This window comes from Aethalodelphis obliquidens, unplaced genomic scaffold (genome assembly GCF_003676395.1).
Source record: "Aethalodelphis obliquidens isolate GAN/ISIS:26980383/991018 unplaced genomic scaffold, ASM367639v1 scaffold25, whole genome shotgun sequence".
In the NCBI taxonomy this organism is placed as follows: Eukaryota; Metazoa; Chordata; class Mammalia; order Artiodactyla; family Delphinidae; genus Aethalodelphis; species Aethalodelphis obliquidens.
Window position 1 is genome coordinate 9,216,963 of NW_020837969.1, and position 19,557 is coordinate 9,236,519.

The 19,557-nt window shown below is 38.8% G+C and overlaps 1 protein-coding gene across 1 annotated transcript in view; it reads left to right on the forward strand.

Moving 5' to 3' along the window:
• Positions 1-19,557, forward strand: part of CSMD1 (CUB and Sushi multiple domains 1) — a 1,488,158-nt gene that overhangs the window by 1,073,808 nt on the left and 394,793 nt on the right. The window contains exon 12 of the mRNA XM_027123007.1: positions 13,381-13,484. Within this exon, the coding sequence (XP_026978808.1) occupies positions 13,381-13,484 (104 nt within the window). The remainder of the gene's footprint in view (positions 1-13,380; positions 13,485-19,557) is intronic.

Here is a 19,557-nt window from a genome sequence, read left to right on the forward strand (position 1 = left end):
TGTGTCTCATTTCACTGATCTGAGTCCCTTCATGCTTAGTTTTAACTTTAATAGTACTTTAAAAAAAGTTCTTAGTAATTAAATGAATAAGGAAAGAAATGTCCATTTTACTTCAAAGGAAAAATAGACTGTATAGGTTTGCTAATATTTCCAAGATTTTGCAAACAGATTTCATGATGCTTTGTGACTGAGTTTGCCTCTAAACAACTTCAATAGTCATTTTTAACTGTGTAAATTCTGTTTATTCAATTTCTGTTCTTTTTCATGATAATATAATAATTATCATTCATGAAACTTTAATCGCCTGCCGAGTTCTGTGGGCACTTGGCATATATCATGTTTTTAAACAATCCTTACAGTATCCTAAGATGAAAGTATTTGTTATTAACCCTATATTATAGGTAAGCAAAGTTATCTAAATTAATTAATGTCAACACACATCACAATGGTGATGCCAAAATTTAAATTTAAATTAGTATCAAATATTTAATTGCTTGTTTATGTTTATTTTAGCTTTATATTTGTTATAGAATACTTAAGAAATTAACAGGTCATGAAACATAATAAGCAGTCATGTATCAAAATAAGTAAATCACAGCCAAACATTATCAATAGTGTTGAATTTCCTTGGGTACTCCTTCATTGCAATAGTCTCCTTCCTCTTACCCTCGAGACATCATCCATTTGCAGTTTACTTGGTCCAGGATCTTACTGCACGTGTGTTTTCCTGAGCAATAGATTAGTATGATTCTGCATGTTTTGTTGTATAAAATCTTCAAGAACTGGGCAGCGATAAGTGTAAAGGATTCATAGGTACTTTGATGCTTCAGCAGGTAGAAAATAGATGTAACTATATGTTAGGATGAAGGAAAACAAGAGCAAAATCACAGAGAGGGTGATAAGTATGAGGGTTTATACAGCTCATTATAAAGGAGAACACTGTTCTGAATCACAGCTAACCTGGTAACCAGCTGAATGCGTGGTAATGCCAGCGCACCCCTGTCACAGGGCTCCCACGGCGCCATCACCAACCTGGCAGGGCACCTGGGTTGAATGGCACTGAGTTGTCACCCTGGGGTGACAGCTTCACCTCGTGCAGCCCTGTCTGCTCCATCAGCACCAATAACAGTGATGCAGACCTTCTTTCTACCTCATCACCTGAGGGCTTGCACAGTCACTACCAAACACCCAGTTAATCTCATGAGGCTGACCTCTTTCATCTTGCCTTTTTCCTCCTCCCACTCTCCCTCCCCACTTCTTTCCTTTCCTCTCTTTTCCCCCTCTCCTTCCTCCCTCTCTTTCATTTCTTCCTGCCCCACACCTCCTGGCCTCTGAGTAATCACCCTCTCCTGTAAAACGCAGATCCTCCTTTTTTACACTTCTATTGTAATGACAAATAGCACAGTACACATGAAAGAGCTAGCTCAGGACCAGACCAAGAGTGTCACTCACGGAACTATCTTTGTTGTTGTTATTATTTCTTGGTCTTTTAGATTTCTCATTTTTGAGTCACAATGATGGCTTCTCTGATTGCACGTACTGGGGGGCCTGGCAGTGGGGTTAAATTCTTCCTTCTTCATGTGATCAAGCAACACCTACTTTTTTTCTTTCATCTTTAAATATCTGACACCTGCTGAGTACTTATCCAGAAAAGGCCCAATTGTGTAGGCTTTGAAAGTCATTTTAAATGCTCCATTTTACAGTTTTAAGTCATACAGACAGGCTCAACTACAAACCTTCCATCCCTGACATCTTTGATTAATTTTTCTTCACATGGAACAATTGTTTTGGAACAGAAGCCGTGTGATGGGGTCTCTATAACCATGGTGGCAATTAGAGCCCCGTGGGACCTGAGGGTGTGGACACACACCCTGTGTGGTCAGTGCAGAGCTGACTCAGTGCCATGTGGGAGAGGATGTACATGTCAGTTTAAGGCAGTTTCCCCACACTTCATTATGCAAAAGAATCACAGAGGGAGCACATTAAAATGCACCTTTCCTGCCCTCTATCCCCGAGAAATTCTGGTGTAGTGGGTTCTTGGCAATGTCTAAGAATCTGCATTTTTAATAATAATTACGAATTAATAATCACACAGAAGTTATTGATGTAGGTGGTCTATGGACTGTGGTTTGAGAAACATGCTACAAGATAATTTAAACTTTATGGATATAGTAGAGGGATAGTGTAGATTTTCAAGAAAAGAACAGTGTGTTCAAATTTGTTTAAAGAAAAAATTATAATGGATTGTTAAGGATGCATATGATGGGTAAATTGAGTGAAAGGAGAGTGAACAATTAGCAGACTGTTGACAGAGCCCAACCCAAGGCATGTGTTTGAATTAGAAGAAATAACTGGCACTCACTGAATGTGTAGTGTGTGTCATGTGCTATTTTAGGTGTTCTATGCATAGTCATTCCTTTATTCCCTACAATAATCCTATAAGTGATATTATTCTGCCTGTCACACAAATGAGGAAAGGGAAACATATAGAATTGAATTTATTTATGCAAATCATACAGCTAGTAGATTGCAAAGCCAGCATTCAAAGCCAGATGAGGTTCAAGACCTCCAGTGACCACCAGTGTGCCTCTTACTACATCATTTGCTATACCTGGAATACATATTTTGTCAGAATCCCAATAAAATTACCATTCATGTATGACCACAGAAATAAACTTTATGGTTCTCAGTTAGTGTCCTTTGGTATGAATAGCTATAGGCCAAACAATGGATAAGCATTGTGCAGAATATTTTCCGAAATAAATGTGTACAGATCCAGGATGTTTGAGTAGATTTTTCCCTGCATGTTTGGTAGCTAGAACAAACTGTTATCCAAGTTTTGCTCTAGCAAAAAATGTCAGAAGGAATCCTTGTGTATCAAGATTAAAAGGAGTCTTTATTCTACTAATTTTAAAAGTGACATAACAAGAACAATTCTTTTGTTTTTTTTTTTCAGTAAAACTAAGAAGTTGAACCACTGATGAAATCCTATGAGTTTAATGAATAAAAACTAATTCATGAATAAGTAGTTTACTAGTTAGCAGTTCTTAGGTCTGGAGTAGGTGAGGGTACGTATGCCCATAAAATAACTCACTCTTACCCAACTTCTAAAATCCTCTAGCATGCAGGAGTGTTACAAGATATTTGTGAGTAAAATTTTTATCCCTTATTCAGGAGGGCATCAACTTGGTTTTGCTTTGTACAACTTCAGTGCTATTTTGGTTTATGCTAATGTGAGGCCATCAATCTTTGACTAGCATAAGAGACTAAAGTTAAACACTGTATATATATGATAGTCCCAGGTTCTTTAGGTTAAATGGTACACAAGGGAAAGATAGGTTTATTGATTCAGCAAATATTTATGCAGTACTTAATACGTAGCACATACGGTACTGGACCCAGTAGTGAAAAAAAGAAAACAAAAATGACTCCTGTTTTCTTAGATTTTACATTCTAGTGAGAAAGACAGAAAATGGGCAGACACATGACAGATAGATAGATAGATAGATAGATACATACATACATACATACATACATAAATACATAGATACATAGATACAAAGATAGATGCATAGATACATAGATGGATACATAGATAGCTACATAGGCAGATGGTGATTGATTGATAGAAAAATCTCAGATAATGTTAAGAGACTTCGGGGGGAATAAAACTAGGTAATAAGCAGGACTGCTAGTGGATAGAGTAAGGATGATATTCGCAGGGTCAAAGAAGACCCTTGAGAAAAAGGTACTCAAGTTGGGACCCAGTCGGAGGGGCAGCCATGCCCAGGACTCAAGAGAGAACTTTCTGCTGAGAGGCAAACTAAGTATAGTCCAGGGCTTAGAAGAGAACAATTCTGTCTTGTCTGCCAAGGCAAAACTTTGGGGTCAAATAATAGATTACTCCTAAAAATCATAGTTTGAAGCATTAATTAATATTCATCATTAGCTATTTCTACTTGATCTGTTTCTTTCTTGATGGAAATTTGGATATTTCTAGAGATTTCCTGCTAAATTGGGAGAGACTTATAGACATAACTGAAGGTGAATAAAAAATGAGTGAATGAACCATGTAAAATGTCTGTGTAACCGCCACTTTGTAGGGCGTGATCTGGAGCAGGTCTGTAGGTCTTTCATTCCCCCGTCCCATACACTGAGAGTGTCAGTATTTTCCTGTCCTGCGCCTTCTCCTCTCTACACAGGTGTAGACCCCTCCATCTCCTGTACACCTCTAGACCCCGAGCTCTCCTAAGCTCCCTTCTTCAGGAGGCAGAGGTGGGTGGCAGCTGTAGTGGAGGCATGTGAATGGCCTCACCAAAGCAGCTGTTGCTGGCATCCTTGACAGGTAAGCTATCACATTAGAACCAGGTCCACTGACGTCCAGATGGCAGCATCTCCCTGCAGGCTTACCATGGGGTTCCGTGGCTGCCTCATTTCCACCTTTTGTATCAGTACACATCACCCAACCGTGACCCTCAGGCCTGACTGCATTATCATTGCTTCACTGCAGGCTGTTACACAAGTCAAGACAGTAAATGTGTCAAAAAAGGTGATGGGGACCTCCAGGTCATGTGATTCTTTAGTCTGTTTATTCCTTCTTGTGGGACCATGGACATTTATAAATCTTCCCATGAGAAAGACAAAAATTGAAATAAAACCATCCTCCGGTGCTGGGCTTCAGTTGCAATGTCGATACTGGTTTGCAGCAGTGATCAACCTCTACATAGATTGCTAAAATAATGTATTCAGACAAACACTGAAGTTTGAAAGAGTAGATTTTAAAAATAAATTATAATGGCTGTATCACTAATGAGCCGCCTTGGGAGGCCACCTCTGAGACCCAGGGCTCAATCCCAGAAGTAAATATGTTGCCTGATTCTTTGTTTAACTATATTACTTAATATGTAGAAGTAAATGTACATATTTTTATTTTTATCAACTCAACCCTTTCCTTTCTAGTCTATATAACTTCCTTTAGATCATTCTTTTCATATTTAAACAAAATGCCATTTAGGTAACTCTTTAAAATGAATCCTGTTGTTTGAAGTATCTTTCAGCCAAGTTGGAGATAAAGAGTGTGTTAGTAAAATACCAGAGACATTTAAAAATCTGCAAAATATTTTCTCTTCCCCTCCCACATAAAGTAACCGCTTCACTGAATAAACATGCTAAAAGGACATATTTTTTCTTTATATCTGAGACTCATAATCTTGTTGATTGATCATCTCTAAGGTTTTATTGTATCATAGAAAAACAAAACTAACTCTGATTTGCATTTCTTTAAATTCTTCTGTGTTTGTGTATGGAACTCTTTTGGATTTCTTAGAGTTAAACTGTTCTATGTGATGATGTATTCCTATTTTTCTATGGTTGCTTTATTTTGTTTAAGTGGGGCCATAATCAACCATTTTAAGGTCTGTTCTAAAAACTGTAATCAGCTGTAAAAAAAAAATGTGCCTTACATTATTTTTCTAATTATTAATTCTGCACCCTTCATTCCAATTATTTTTCACAAACTTCAATATCTTCTGCTTGTATCTATAAATCTATAATTTTCTCTTGCAATCCTTTCATCTTTTAGGCCTTCAGATTTCCAGCTAAGTTGCTCCACATATCCTAGGTTGATAGATTTCAGTGTTCTGTAAATGTTAATTCTGCATTTTACCCCATCTAATAGTGCTCTGATTTATTCTTTAGTGGTTATTGTATTGTGACTCTCAAATTCCCAGTCCCCCATTTTTAACAAATATGCTACTTTCTTTCATCCATCCGAGAATGTATTTCAATAATTTTCCAAACAATGCTTGTGACTGATTCTTTGGTTGCTTCATTTCAGGGATTAATGAAATTCTTTCGGAGATCTCACTGGTTTATTCTCTTATTTTACATGGTAAACCATTTTTAATGTTCCTCCATCACCGCCTTTGAGTTTGCTTACTTTCCCAGTGAGCTAGTTAGTCTTTGTTGTTCTATGTCCTTGACAGTTTTATTGGCATTTTGATGATTTTTGCTTGAGGGATTTTCTTTATAATGTTAGTCTCTGTTATCTTCACCCAACACCCCACTTGCTTTTCCTCAGATTTTTGTGGATCTTACTTTAATCCTTGAGAATCCATAGTATCATATCTAAGTATTTTGCCAAGACAAGCTTCTTACAAGAAGCACAATTCTACTGATAAAAAGAAGGAGGTGTGTAGATGGAAAAGTTTATCTGGAAATTAAAGGATAAAAATTTTTTTTTTTAAATAAAGGATAAAGGATTCCTTTCTGGATAAAATTGGAGTTAGGAATTGATGTGTCAGAAAGAAGAGAGACAGGATTTTCCTTGGTTTTAAAGATTTGTGAGGTTTGAAATAATAGAATCCCTCAAGTTGGTGACAGAATGTGGCCTGGCCTGGTAGCAGTGAAGAGTTTGCTGTGAAAGGTAGCGATAACGGTGGTGCTGAACACACCACCGCTAACCCAGTGCCTGCTGGACCCTTGCAAGATGCACACACTTGACCTGCATCCTCCCATTAATCCTCAACCCCCGTTGGGAAATGACGTCACTCTGGTTTTACAGATGAGGAGGCTGTAGGAGGGGGATGCAAGTCCTTCAGGCCCCCGCGGGGTGGGCAGCAGGGCCAGGATCCCCTCTCACTTCGGTGGGCTTGGACTTGCTCGCTCTGTGCTGCTTTCCAGCAGCAGTGTGGGCCTGGAGGAGGGAGCAGGAGAAGCAGATCTGGGTCCTTTCCGTGCCTTGCGCATGGCACGCACCTGCATTCTTAGGAGTCTTGATCTCAGAGACAAAGGGTCCATGTAAGGGCAGCACAGAGAGAATTACGGTAATTTATGTTCCAGTTACTGTTGAGAGAAGGGACTTGGCAGCAGCCTTCAGGATGGACATCAGCAAAGTTCTAGAAAACCATGTGAGAGAGTCCACGATCCGGACACCAAGCTCCTCGTTTCTTGTGATGTGGTAACATCACCAAACGGCTGCCGTTGGATAAATTACATGTTGTTCTGCCTGTTTGAGTGTTTTCTATTTTCTTCCACTGATTACCTGTTTAATTTGACTCTTGGTAGCACAAGGTTAATAACATTGCAGCTACATTTGAAATAATATATGTCCCCTTTTTGTTAATGGTGCATTGAACTCTAGTTTTAAAAGACATTTAGAGTTTATATGGGGGGCTAAATATAAGTCAAGGCTACCCTAGAAATAATAATATATTTTTCCTAAATTGTTCCTTTCAAAGTACTGTTCTCTCTAGGTTGGAACCAAATCTTGTAATTTCATATTACATATCATTGGCCGTTTGTATATGTAATTTACAGATATGAAACATTATATGTATTTTTCTGTGGGAAACACCGATGTGGATTACCCAGGCTATGTGGTGCATGCATTTGGACAGAACATCTCTTTATAATTAATTATACTTTTTCAGTTGTTTCATGGTTGGTCCTTAGAACCTCAGGCTAAAACACTTAAAATTTATCAGAAATCATTTCATAATTTTTGGTTCATAGAAAGTGTGAATTTTCCTTTCAGATGTGAGGTATAGAGTTGTTATGTCCTTTTGGAGGAAATTCACAGTTTGAAAAGTCTTTATTCTGAAAAATAATGTGAAATTGAATGGATCAGGTTATTAAGACTTCTTTTTATCAGTTTCTGTCCCCTTGTGTTTCAAGTCCTTATTCCCTACCCTGTTGATTTCAACGCTACCGTCATTCATTAAGGCATTTATGAGTTAGCTTTTTCCAAGATGTAGGGGCTTTTTACTTATTTATTTTGTGCTGTCAGTTCTACATCTTGGAAAATTGTAAAATCTTCCTCTTATTCTGTATCTCTTCCTACCATTCACAATTTTGGGCAGAAACATGTCATCCAAAAGAACCCCAAATGTAGTTTAAAGATAACACTGAAACAGAAAGCATATTAGAAATAAAACTTTTGATGAGGAAGCCCAGTGATCCATATGGGGTGTCTGTGTGAGTGTGTGTGTGTGTGTGTGTGTGTGTGTGTGTGTGTGTGTGTATGAACTGATACATCTGGATTCCTCTAGCTTAATTGAGTCAGGTGAGATGGGCTCCTTATTTGAATGGGCCTATAGTGACTGGCTTTTTTTCCCCTAATGAATTGTGACTATGTAGTGTACTTCCGTTTTGTTTTTCAGAGCAATGTTTTCGTATTTGTTTTAAATTAATACTTAAAAATTCAGTATTATATCAATTCTACCACTCTGTCATCATATATTTCTCTTTTCTCTATTTAGAAAATTGAGTGTCTCAAGACAAAAATTAAAAAAAAGCTCTTCTGACAATATAACATTCTTTTTTTAAATAATTAATTAATTAATTAATTAATTTTTGGCTGCATTGAGTCTCCGCTGCTGCGTGCGGGCTTTCTTTAGTTATGGGAAGCTGGGGCTACTCTTTGTTGCGGTGCGCAGGCTTCTTATTGCAGTGGCTTCTCTTGTTGTGGAGCAAGGGCTCTAGGCACCCAGGCTTCAGTAGTTGTGGCATGCGGGCTCAGTAGTTGTGGCTTGTGGGCTCTAGAGCACATGCTCAGTAGTTGTGGCGCATGGGCTTAGTTGCTCCGTGGCATGTGGGATCTTCCTGGACCAGGGATCGAACCCATGTTCCCTGCATTGGCAGGCAGATTCTTAACCACTGCGCCACCAGGGAAGTCCCAATATAACATTCTTAATTGCCAAGGCTCTTGCAGTTTTTATGTAATCACAATTAAATAGCTAAATTCTGTTTTCTTTTTCATACTTACACCCCGCAAAATTGACCAATTTATTTTTCTCTCATTTAAGATTATTGTGTGCTTTTCCCCTTTAACCTTTCTGTCCGAAAGATTAGCATCTTTGCACCATTAAAAAAATAAACAAAAAACTGAGAAGGAATTCAACTAATTTGTATTACACTTACTTTGAGCACAATCAATTTTTTGGCTACTTTCTATTATGCAAGGATAATAGTCAACAGAATTTGGTTAGATGGTGAAGAAAAATAGTTGAATATCCACTGAAAATGTTTGTAAAGTGAACAAACCAGTTTTGCACAAATTAGGGAGTGAAATTAGATGAGACATAGGATTGGGCTGTTGTTTTTCCAGGAATCCAGCGATTGGCATCACTCTTCAAGGTACTCCTGGGGCAGGTTTCAGGACCCCCAGCAGCTGGGTTCAGCCCACTGTTTGGATATTTTAGCTCCTAGATGCCACCTCCTCTGGAAGATGTTCCTTATCTTCCGCATCTGAGGTTCCTTCCCTGAGCACCCGCCGCACCCTGAGAATGGCCTGTCCTGCACCTTCCTCTCGCTGGCCTGTGGTGTCTTTCACTGGACCACCTGTCATCACACAGCAGAGTCTTCCTAGAGATGCTTAATTACCAGAGACCAACTTGGCGTAAGAAATGACTGCCACATCGCTATAGTACTAAGGCATATTAGATTGGGATCAGAGAAAGAAAACAGGACTACAGTAGCTAAAAGTTTTGAAGAAATACTTTAAAATGAGTAGTTTGTAAGAAAGAAAGAAGTTTGAAAATAGAATTAAGTTTTATAACCTCTACTCTTATCTTCTTCATTTATATTTGAACGTGTGGGAAACAATCTAAAAACTACATCGAGACTCAGGATTTCCCGGTTTGAGATCTAAACCTCTCACTAATAACTGCAGAATAAGGCCCTCATCTTCCCTGGCTTTCATTTTCCTCCTGTGAAAACAGAGGTGTCAGAATATCAAGTAATTTTAAGCCTGCTTAGATTCTGTATTCCACATTTGGTCACACTAAACTGTTGACCCTCCTCATCCTCTAGTAAGAAAATATAAGCAAATGTAATTTAACTCCATTACTTCCCTGCCACCATATGTACTTTATGTATAAAAGAATATTATTCAGCCATGAAAAGGGATGAATCCCGCCACAACACGGATGGAACTGGAGGGCATTATACTAAGTGAAATAAGTCAAAGACAGATACAGACAAATACCGTCTCATCTCTCTTACATGTGGAATCTAAAAAACAACAAACAAGCTGTAGATACAGAGAATAGATTGGTGGTTGCCAGAAGCAGGACGTAGGGAAAGGAGAAATGGTTCAAACTTTTCGAGTCTTTTTAGTTTAAATAGGAGAAAACATATTACAAAATACCAAGAATGTATTTTAAAAAATTACACCAGAGTCTAGACTGAGCAGCATCTTTTTCTCACAGTTCTGAGATTCTGTTTGGAAGTTGAAAAAGTAAAGGATTTCATCAGTTGTCATTAAGAAACCTTAATCTGTATGTTAAATTCTATAATTGTTTTGTGTTTTGTGTTTATCAAACTACCGCCTGTGAGTCTTAAGCTTTTAGAATTCTAGAACTTTGTCCTTTCATTTTCCTTCCTATTTGATTTGTTGTCATTAAGGAATATCTGTCTGGAAAAGTTAAAAATTCTATAATTACTTTGTGTTTATCATGATACCCCTTGTAACTCTAAGTTTTTTGAAGGCTAGAACTTGGTGCATCTTCTCTTTGGACCTGGGCAGAGTAGGTATTCAGTACGTCCTGAAAGATGAGTCAGTTGTCCTCAGCAGATGGAGGGCGTAGCGCCTGCCCTCAGGGCACGTACCATGAAGGAGGTGAGGCAGAGGGTACGGGCAAACCAGCAAGAAATTTCAAAAAGTGCAACATCATGAAGGGAGTAGGCTGGATGTTGACAAAGAGACTGACGTCTTGGACAGAATGGGCAGGGGAGACACCACCAAGAACAGACTTCATGCAGAGACTTGAAGGATGTGGAGCAGCATGTACAAGGCCAGCTGCAGGGACCAGTCAAGACACAGAAGAGCACGTGTGTGTGTGTGTGTGAGTGTGTGTGTGTGTGTGTGCGCGCGCGCGTGCACATGTGGAGCTAAAGGGACCATTGAGACTAAATGCCACTGAATCATTCACACTTTAAAACATAAGGCAGAACTATTCACAATACCCATGATGTGGATGCAACCTAAGTGTCCATCGATGGATGAATGGATAAAGAAGGTGTGATGTATATACATGTAATGGAATATCACTCAGCCTTAATAACAAAGGAGATCCTACCATTTGCAACAACATGGATGCACTGGGAAGGCATTATATTAAGTGAGACAAGACAGACACAGAAAGGAAAAAACTGCATGATCTCACTTATGTGTGGAATCTAAAAAAGTCAAATACACAGAAGCAGAGAGTCGGACAGTGGTGACCAGGGATGAGAAGGTGGGGAAATGGAGAGATATTGGTCAAAGGGCACAAAGTTACAATTATGAAGAATGGATAAATCTGAAGATCTAATGGGCAGCATGGTGACTATGGTTAATAATACTGTATTGATTACTAGAAATTTGCTAAGAGAATGGATTTAAGGTGCTTTCACTATATACACAAAGGGTGACTGTGTGAGGAGACAGGTTAATTAGCTTGACTGTAGTAATCATTTCACTATGTATATGTACATCAAATCATCATGCTATGCTCCTTATATACAGTTTTTATTAAAAAATGAATTCTCCAATCAACATCACTTGTCACTGAGAAATGACAGCAACTTTCATTCCAGATGTGTATTTCTGCTTTACTACCAGGTATATTTATAGAATGCCATATTTTCTGACAAACGAGAGGTTCTTTACACAAGATTGGATCCACCTTTTCTCTTTTTATGGGGCATTAATAGCATAAAGATTGTCCTATGACTATCAGCAGAGGCTGATTGTTGAGTCTGAACCCTGACAAAAACTTCTCCAACACCCTTTGCTTTGGCTTGAAAGAATTACAGAATGGTTATTTTTACACCCATAATGAAAACACATTTATGAAGTGAGACCCCCTATCTGTGACTCATTACAAATCTGCCAACCGTGACCCTCAGGCCTGAATGGATTATCATTGCTTCACTGCAGGCTGTTACCCAAGTCAAGACAGAGTAAATGTGTCAAAAAAGGTGATGGGGAGGTTGCATGATTCTTTAGTCCTTTTATTCTTTCTTGTACCACCGTGGACATTTATAAATCGGCCCATGGGAAGCACAGAAGTTGAAATAAAACCATCCTCGGGTGTTGGGCTTCATATGCAATGTTGGTACTGGTCTGCAACGTCATGAACCTCTACACCTGTTTCAAATTAGATTGCTAAAATAATGTATTCAGACAAATGCTGAAATTTGCAAGAGTAGATTTTTTAAATAAATCATAACAGCTATACCACTAATTTTAGTAAGAATTTCCAATAGCAGAATTAATGCATCCCATATTAGCACTGCTTGGGAAAGCACCTGGTTAGGGCCTGCTCAGTATTGTACACATCAAATTGGATATTAGTCAGAAGCCTGCCTTCCCCCTGGTACCACTTAAGTCTTTCTTTCAGGTTTAATGAACAGGCATTTAATGTTTTTTATAGGATTCCAGAGTTTCAGATTTACTCTGAAGTAGATCCCATTAAAATGTATTTCCAATATTATGGTTTCTGTACTTCCTGTTCTCTCTCTCTCCTCCTCTGTCATTTATCTACCTATCTCATCTATCCATCATATCTGTCTGTCCATCTATCCATCTGTCTCTTTCATCTGTCTGTGATAGCCTCTACCTCTCTCTCTTCTTCATGTTACAGATATCTATCTATTATCTATATATATATTTCTCCTTGTCACCTAGGGTTCCAGCCTAACTTTGTGACAGACTCTCTTCCCCCTTTATCACAATATTGGTCAACAAAGGAAGCATTTCTTTTATGAGAAGAAAGAAGTTCATAGTATTCTAATATATCCACGTGTCAGACACAAACTGGTCTTGTCTAAATGGTGTTGAACACCTAGACAAACTGTTCTTTATTAAAAAAAAAAGAAAAAAAAGACAAGGCTTTGCAAAGTTAAATGTAGAGGACAACTTTCTAGCCTCAGAAGGTCTTTTTCGTATGTTAATAGTGGTACATACATGAAATCTGCAGACATCACACTAAAAATATCTATTCCTTGGTGTTCTAGGTATCCTCAAAATATATCTCATTAACTGCAGTCCCCATTTATTTTGCTTATACTGATTTACCTTTTGGTCATTCTGAACACTATGTGACAATAAATATTTGATAGATATTTGATTTAAAGTATCAATACAATATGGGTTAATTTCATTTTTAGAGCTGATGATAAATATCTTTGGAGTAATAGCAATTTTGAATTCCATAAAATTCTATAATCGAGGGCTCTCAAATATATACAATTATTATTTTTAAAAGCAACTTTAAATCATTTGAAATAACAGTGAAATGATGGAGCAAAATTAATACTACAACTGGATATTTGCATTATGTGAGGTCCCAGAAAGTTCCTGTTATGCTAAGTAATTCTCTCTTGTGTTTGATTTAGGTCATCAAGCTTGCCTTTGAGGAGTTTGAGCTGGAAAGAGGCTACGACACCCTAACCGTGGGCGATGCTGGGAAAGTGGGTGATACCAGAACCGTCTTGTATGTGTAAGTGTATATTCCCTTGTTTCTTCTTTCCCAGAACAGGAAGTTATCTGTGCAAACACGGATGTGTCCTTGAGATCCTGGTGCAGACTTTCCATTCCCACTCAGAAGTTTAATAAATGCCATGTATGGCTAAATTAGTAGTTTCTAAATCTGATTTCAGATGAGGACTAATTCAGGATTGCATTCTATCTGTGGCAGTGTTTTTTATTTTAAATCATTGAAAAATATGGCAAAAGATTAGACTATATGGAAAAGCAGAAAGTAGAGGTGATGAGTTTCTCAACTCAACTGCTCCTTGTCCGCCCCTCTCTTTCTACTTATTATGTTGTCAGTGTTCGGGGAAGTACAAGTATCTTCTAGAATAAGGCCACATGTCTTCTGAAAGCGTTGCGCTCTGTAGAGCTGCATACTAAAAGTAGCAGAGAGCGTGGGGAGAACAGTGTGGTAGCACCCTTTATATCTGTGGACTTTCGTACCCAGAGTCCTGGCAAATACAGTAGCGGCCCCACCGTGAACGTCAGCACACAGATCCCTACACTGGTCCATTGGCAACTGGACTCATGGGAGAGTCTGCACCACTTCGCCCGGGACACCGTCAGCCTTTTCCAGATGCAGGGCCATGAGGATAGTCTGGACAGTTTTTTTTTTCTTTTTTTAAATATTTATTTACTTATTTATTTTGGCTTCTCCGGGTCTTAGTCGCGGCATGCGGGATCTTCATTGTGGCGTGCAGGATCTTTAGTTGTGGCATGTGGACTTCTTAGTTGAGGCTGAGGAGTGAATATACCCCCGGGTCATGGTTTTAATATTGATAGGACAGTTTTTAGGAGACTTGTTCTAGCAACATTAAAACCATGACCCAGGGGTATCTTCATTCCTCAGTGTTTTCAGTGCAGAAGGAAATGTCTTTGCAGCCTCTTCCTCTGCGTTCGCACCTTGCACAGCCAGCTTCCTGTAGGGGCTCCCGAAACTACTTTCACTAATGGAAGTCATTCTGCAGGATTTTCACCTTTTTTCTCTTAGTCTGCTTATACATGGCTGAGATTTTCTCTTTATTTGTGAGAAAGCTTGCCCTGGACAACTTCAAAGTATTATTCTGCTAGGGAAAAACAACAACAAGAAGAGGTATGGCCGTTATACCCACTCATTCTCTTACTTAGCAGTTACTTATGAGGTAGTTCACATTGTAAAAAGTTCTGCAGTGAACATCTGTCTGTGCCTTTAAAATTAGTGGACCCGTACTCTGATGGCATTGGGGACATTCTCTTTTCCTTTATTGTATCTTGGATGTAGTTCCCTATCAGTATATATCTTTATCTCATGTTTTATAGCTACTACTAATAATAATTAAAATCATGTTACTGGCCCATGACTTAGGATAATAATTATAATAGTAGCAGTAGTAATCTCATAGCATTTATTGAGTACCTCTTATATACCATGCACTGTGCTAGATGCCTAATACATATTATCTTGTTTGGTCTTCACCTAAATCCTGTGAGTTAGGGGTTAATACTGTCTTCATCATATAAATGATGAAACTGAGGCTTAGATAGATTTACCCCCATTCACAAACCTAGCGTTTGTTCTAGCAGGAGTTCAGACTCCGTGATCCTCCTCCAGTGTCTATATTCCTTATCATTACATGTGGATGTGCCATGTTTTTTAACTGATTCTCATTGATAGCCTTTGTCTTTTCTCCATCCCCCCGTAATCTTGCATTTCTAAGCAGCTACGCAGTAAACTACTTCGTACAAATTGTCATACCTGTTTCATATGCCTTCAGGAAAATTTCCAGCAGAGGAATTTCAGGAGTTAGGAGCATCTTCATTTACATCATTAGGCTTTTCTAATAATCCCCCCAAAAGTTTATATCAATTTTCTTTTCCACCATAGTATGTAAAGGTCCCTGTTTCCCCACACTCTTACCAAATGGTTATTCTTTTTTTGCCCAAATACTAGCTTTAAATTGCATTTATTTATAAAAATACGGATTCCTGCAGGTTGGGGACAGATATCTGTATTGTTTGCAATCTTCCATGTCAGTTGTGTGCACACAGCCTGGCATTGGTCTGGAGCGGTACTTGTAGTCACTGATACAGTGGACAGCAGTGAGGCCAGGATGCCAGAGGTGGAATTTCTGGCTCTAGCTTTGCTCTTAACTATCTGTGACCCTCTCTGTACCTCTGTTTTTATGGCTATGAAATATGTATAATAAACTTTTCCTGCCTGTGGTAAGGAGCAAAATGAAATAGTGCATGTGAATGTACTGGAGAGCCAAGAAATACAAACCACACATGAAATAGCTTTATTATTACCATAACATCTAATTTAAGAAGGGATATCATTAAAACAAATGAGAGAAATTTTCAAATAAATGCAAAATGTAGAACATAAATGTAGAAAAGTAGTGCCATATAAAATCCCTTAGGTCACTATTAAAGATCTGAAGTCATACATGCATTTTTTAATGCTATTTGTTGTTAAGGGAGCAATAGCAAACTATGTATTACCTTGACATAAGTGTTATTAGAACCTCCTCTCAATAGCTCACATCTATAAAGGAAAAACTTAACAGTCAACTGAATCAAAGTGAGATGCCCTTTGGGAAACATAATGTAACAAAGATCAGTTGGGCATTTAATCATCTTCAGTAGAGAAAAGCAAAGCCACTGATATATTTCCTTAGTATACAAAATTACAGAAAAAGAAAAAACAAGAGAATCACAGTTGGTGTCTTTGGATAAACAGGCAATTTTAGAGAATACGGCAACAAATATTTTTGAGTACTTACATGTCAGACGTGAGTCTCAGCCTGGAGTTTAAAATCTGATTGGAGAAATGGCAGATGAGCTGAGATGGTTATATACTAGACAGTGTATAGAATCATTGACTATCATGATACATATTTCAGATAAAATTTGAGTTAAGAAACTTATTTATGGGTAGCTGATATTTACTACCTCAAGCTCAATATTTTATAGGTTCCCCTTTTTAGGGGGCCTGTGGAATTCTATTCAGATCTTAATTTTCAGGAGAAATTTAGAAAGTGAGATAGCCTAACTGGCTCATCCTAAATATGCTTTTAAAAATTCTAATTTCTGTTAATGGCTTTTTATTTTCTTAACTTTCTTGGCGCAAAAAGAGAACAACTGAACGTTAGGGGGACTCTTTCAATAGCCGAGTCTTCCCAAGAGATGGGTGAATTTATTCAGGTTACTTTTACAGAATGACAGACTTAAAACAAAATTAAATAACTCACTTAGCAAATCTCTATTGAGATCTCTCCAAGAATATATGTTGGTAATTTTCTCAAGTTTAATTTTCAGAAAAACTGCATCCAGAGACATTGCTCTTCACGACTTTCCTCTGGCCTTTGCAGTTACTAGCAGTGGTGACCAGGACATGGCATTAATTTCAGGATGTCCTGGGGATTGCAGGCACCAGTGGCAGGTTTTAAGTGCCCATCTCTGTAAGGGATGAATAGTCAGTATCAGGGAAATCTGTGAGCGAGTAGTATTGCCTCTGCCTGACTACACTTGTCTATTAACCAATAAGGATACTAGTTGTTTCCTATGGCTGGTTGATCCACTGTTCTTAAATTGCTTCTTGGGCTTAGAAGTGGCTCCAGCCCTCATATGGTAGCCCTCCACCTACCTCTGCTATTGTCTGCAGGTGCTGAGTGAAGGGCATCATTCTTTTTTTATTAAAAGACTACACAACAGCCATAACAAAGCAGACAATGAAAACTGATGTGTGTGTCTATGTATTCTTTGGACATTATCAGAGGAGTTGATCACAGTACATCTCAGTGCTTTGGAGAAAGCTTGAGCAATTTATGTTAGGAATAAGCACGTAAAGGTAGCTACCTAGACGTTCTCTAGGCAAAAACCCATTTTTCAAAATTAGAAAGCAAGTACACTCCTTAGATTCTTAGAACTCTGGAGCCACATGATCAAAACTCTTTTTCCTCATATAATCATCCTCGTAATGACATTGCCTGTGAGCACGGACACATATGAGAGTGCAGATCAGACTCAAATCCTAAAAGCTCCATTCTTGAAGTGAAGTTCATCCATTGCTAGGTTTCTCTCCTTTGTCTCTTTATGGGGAAATGTTCTTCCTTGATTCTTTGAAGAAACATTTATTGAAATTCAGACATTGCAGGGCTCAGAGGTGGGTAACAGTAGGCTTTGAGGGGATGGTCCGCAAGTGGAGAAGGCAGAGGCTTCCTGACCTTCATTATGACGCTGGGGCGGGTTAGCAGAGGCTGCCGCTCTCTGGACACTCCATGGTGCCTAAGTTCTCTATTCCAGCAGCCCTGTCAGAGGAGAGATAGCCGGACCACTGGACGCACGCATTTTAGGTTTGGGATTCCATCTATTCTGGGGTGTCTGGGAAAGCAAACTGACCTGCGGCCTTGGGGGCCCATGGAAGTGGTCTCTGGGGAACCTTCCTGCAGAGGAGAAAAATGCATAGGTCCCAAGGAAGCGCAGCCCAACGGCAGCACCTGCGGGAGATGCGGGGAGACTAGTTCCAGCTAATTTGGAGTCCAGACAGCCTTAGTCATTTTCCAGCTGTTCTGCCACTTACAACCCCAGTGTTGACTCAATGTGGCAGTTTTCTCTAAGGAGCCAGGAAATGCATGTGTTGCTTGCTACACTGTTACCCTGGAGAGCTAAGGATCTCTCGTCCACGATTCATCAGTCAAAAGCATTTAAAGTGTGTGTTTTGTGTTTTTGATATTGAATTAACCTCAAAGGCGCAGTCATTCTCTTTTGGGGGGCTTAGTGCATTTAAAACAGTAAGGGCTACGCAAGACCTCCAGGGCAGCAAGACCAGCTCCCCATCTCATGCCAACTTTGCAAGCCGGAAGCATTGTTGTAAGTGTAAAGTGAGACGGCTAATGAAACGTTGTTTGAAAAAGGTGAAAGGTATGATGCAAAGAGAAGATAGTATTGTATTACTGTAGTTATTATCTCTGCCTTAATATAATGAAATATGTGGTGCTCAGAATTGTCTTTGGAAATGGAATATACTAGAAAGGAAGAAGGAAGAGGAGTTGAACTGCCATCCACTGAATCTGTCTGGACCCGCATTGTCTCCTGACAAACGTCTGACAAAGGTATTGCTTCCCTCTGCTAGAGGAAGACAAGGGGAACCTGACTTATGGCCGTGGAGACAGCAGGCTGCCTAACTGGTTCCTGGGCTGTTTTCAAGATTTTGTTCCTTGTCTTTAGTTTTCAAAAGTTTAATTAGGTGGATTTGTTTAATTAACATGGATTTGTTTGAGTTTATCCTGTTTGAGGTTCACTTGGTTTCTTAGAACTGTAGGTTATGTGTTTCCCCAAATTTGAGGAGTTTTCAGCAATTATTTCTTTAAACCCCCTTTCAGCCTCACTCTCTTTCTCTCCTTCTGGGATTTGAATGATAAGATATTGGGCCTTTTGTTTTTGACCCACAGGTCCCTGAGGTTTTGTTCACTTTTTTTCCATTGTATTTTCTCTCTGCCGTTCAGTGTGGGCGAATTCTATAGACCTGTTCTCAAGTTAACATGTCATCGTGCATCTCCGCTCTACTTACTATAAGGCCATCTAGTTACTTTAAATTTCTATTATTGTATTTTTACTCCTGTAATTTCCATTTGGTTCTTTTTTGTAACTTCTCTTTCTTTGCTGGGATCATCTGTTTGTTTGTTTTTTTATTTGATTGCAGAGAATTTGTAAATGATTGAAACATTTACACAATGGCTGCTTTAAAATCCTCGTCAGGTAATTTCAACATCTGATTCATTTTAGGTATTGTCAGTTGGTTGTCTTTTCTTGTTGAAGTTGTGATTTTCTTGGTTCTTTGTATGATAATTGGACCCAGGCTGTTTTGTCTATCATGTTAGGATGTACTGGGAATTATATAAACCTCTTATTTTAGCAGACAGTCACCCTGGCTAGACTTAACACGCAGTTTTCGGCCAACTTGTGTCAGCTGGGGTTCCAGTGACAGGCTCACTGTCAGAGCATGTACGGCATTGTCTGGGTCTGCTTGGTTGATTGGTGCCTGTGGGACTCACACTTGT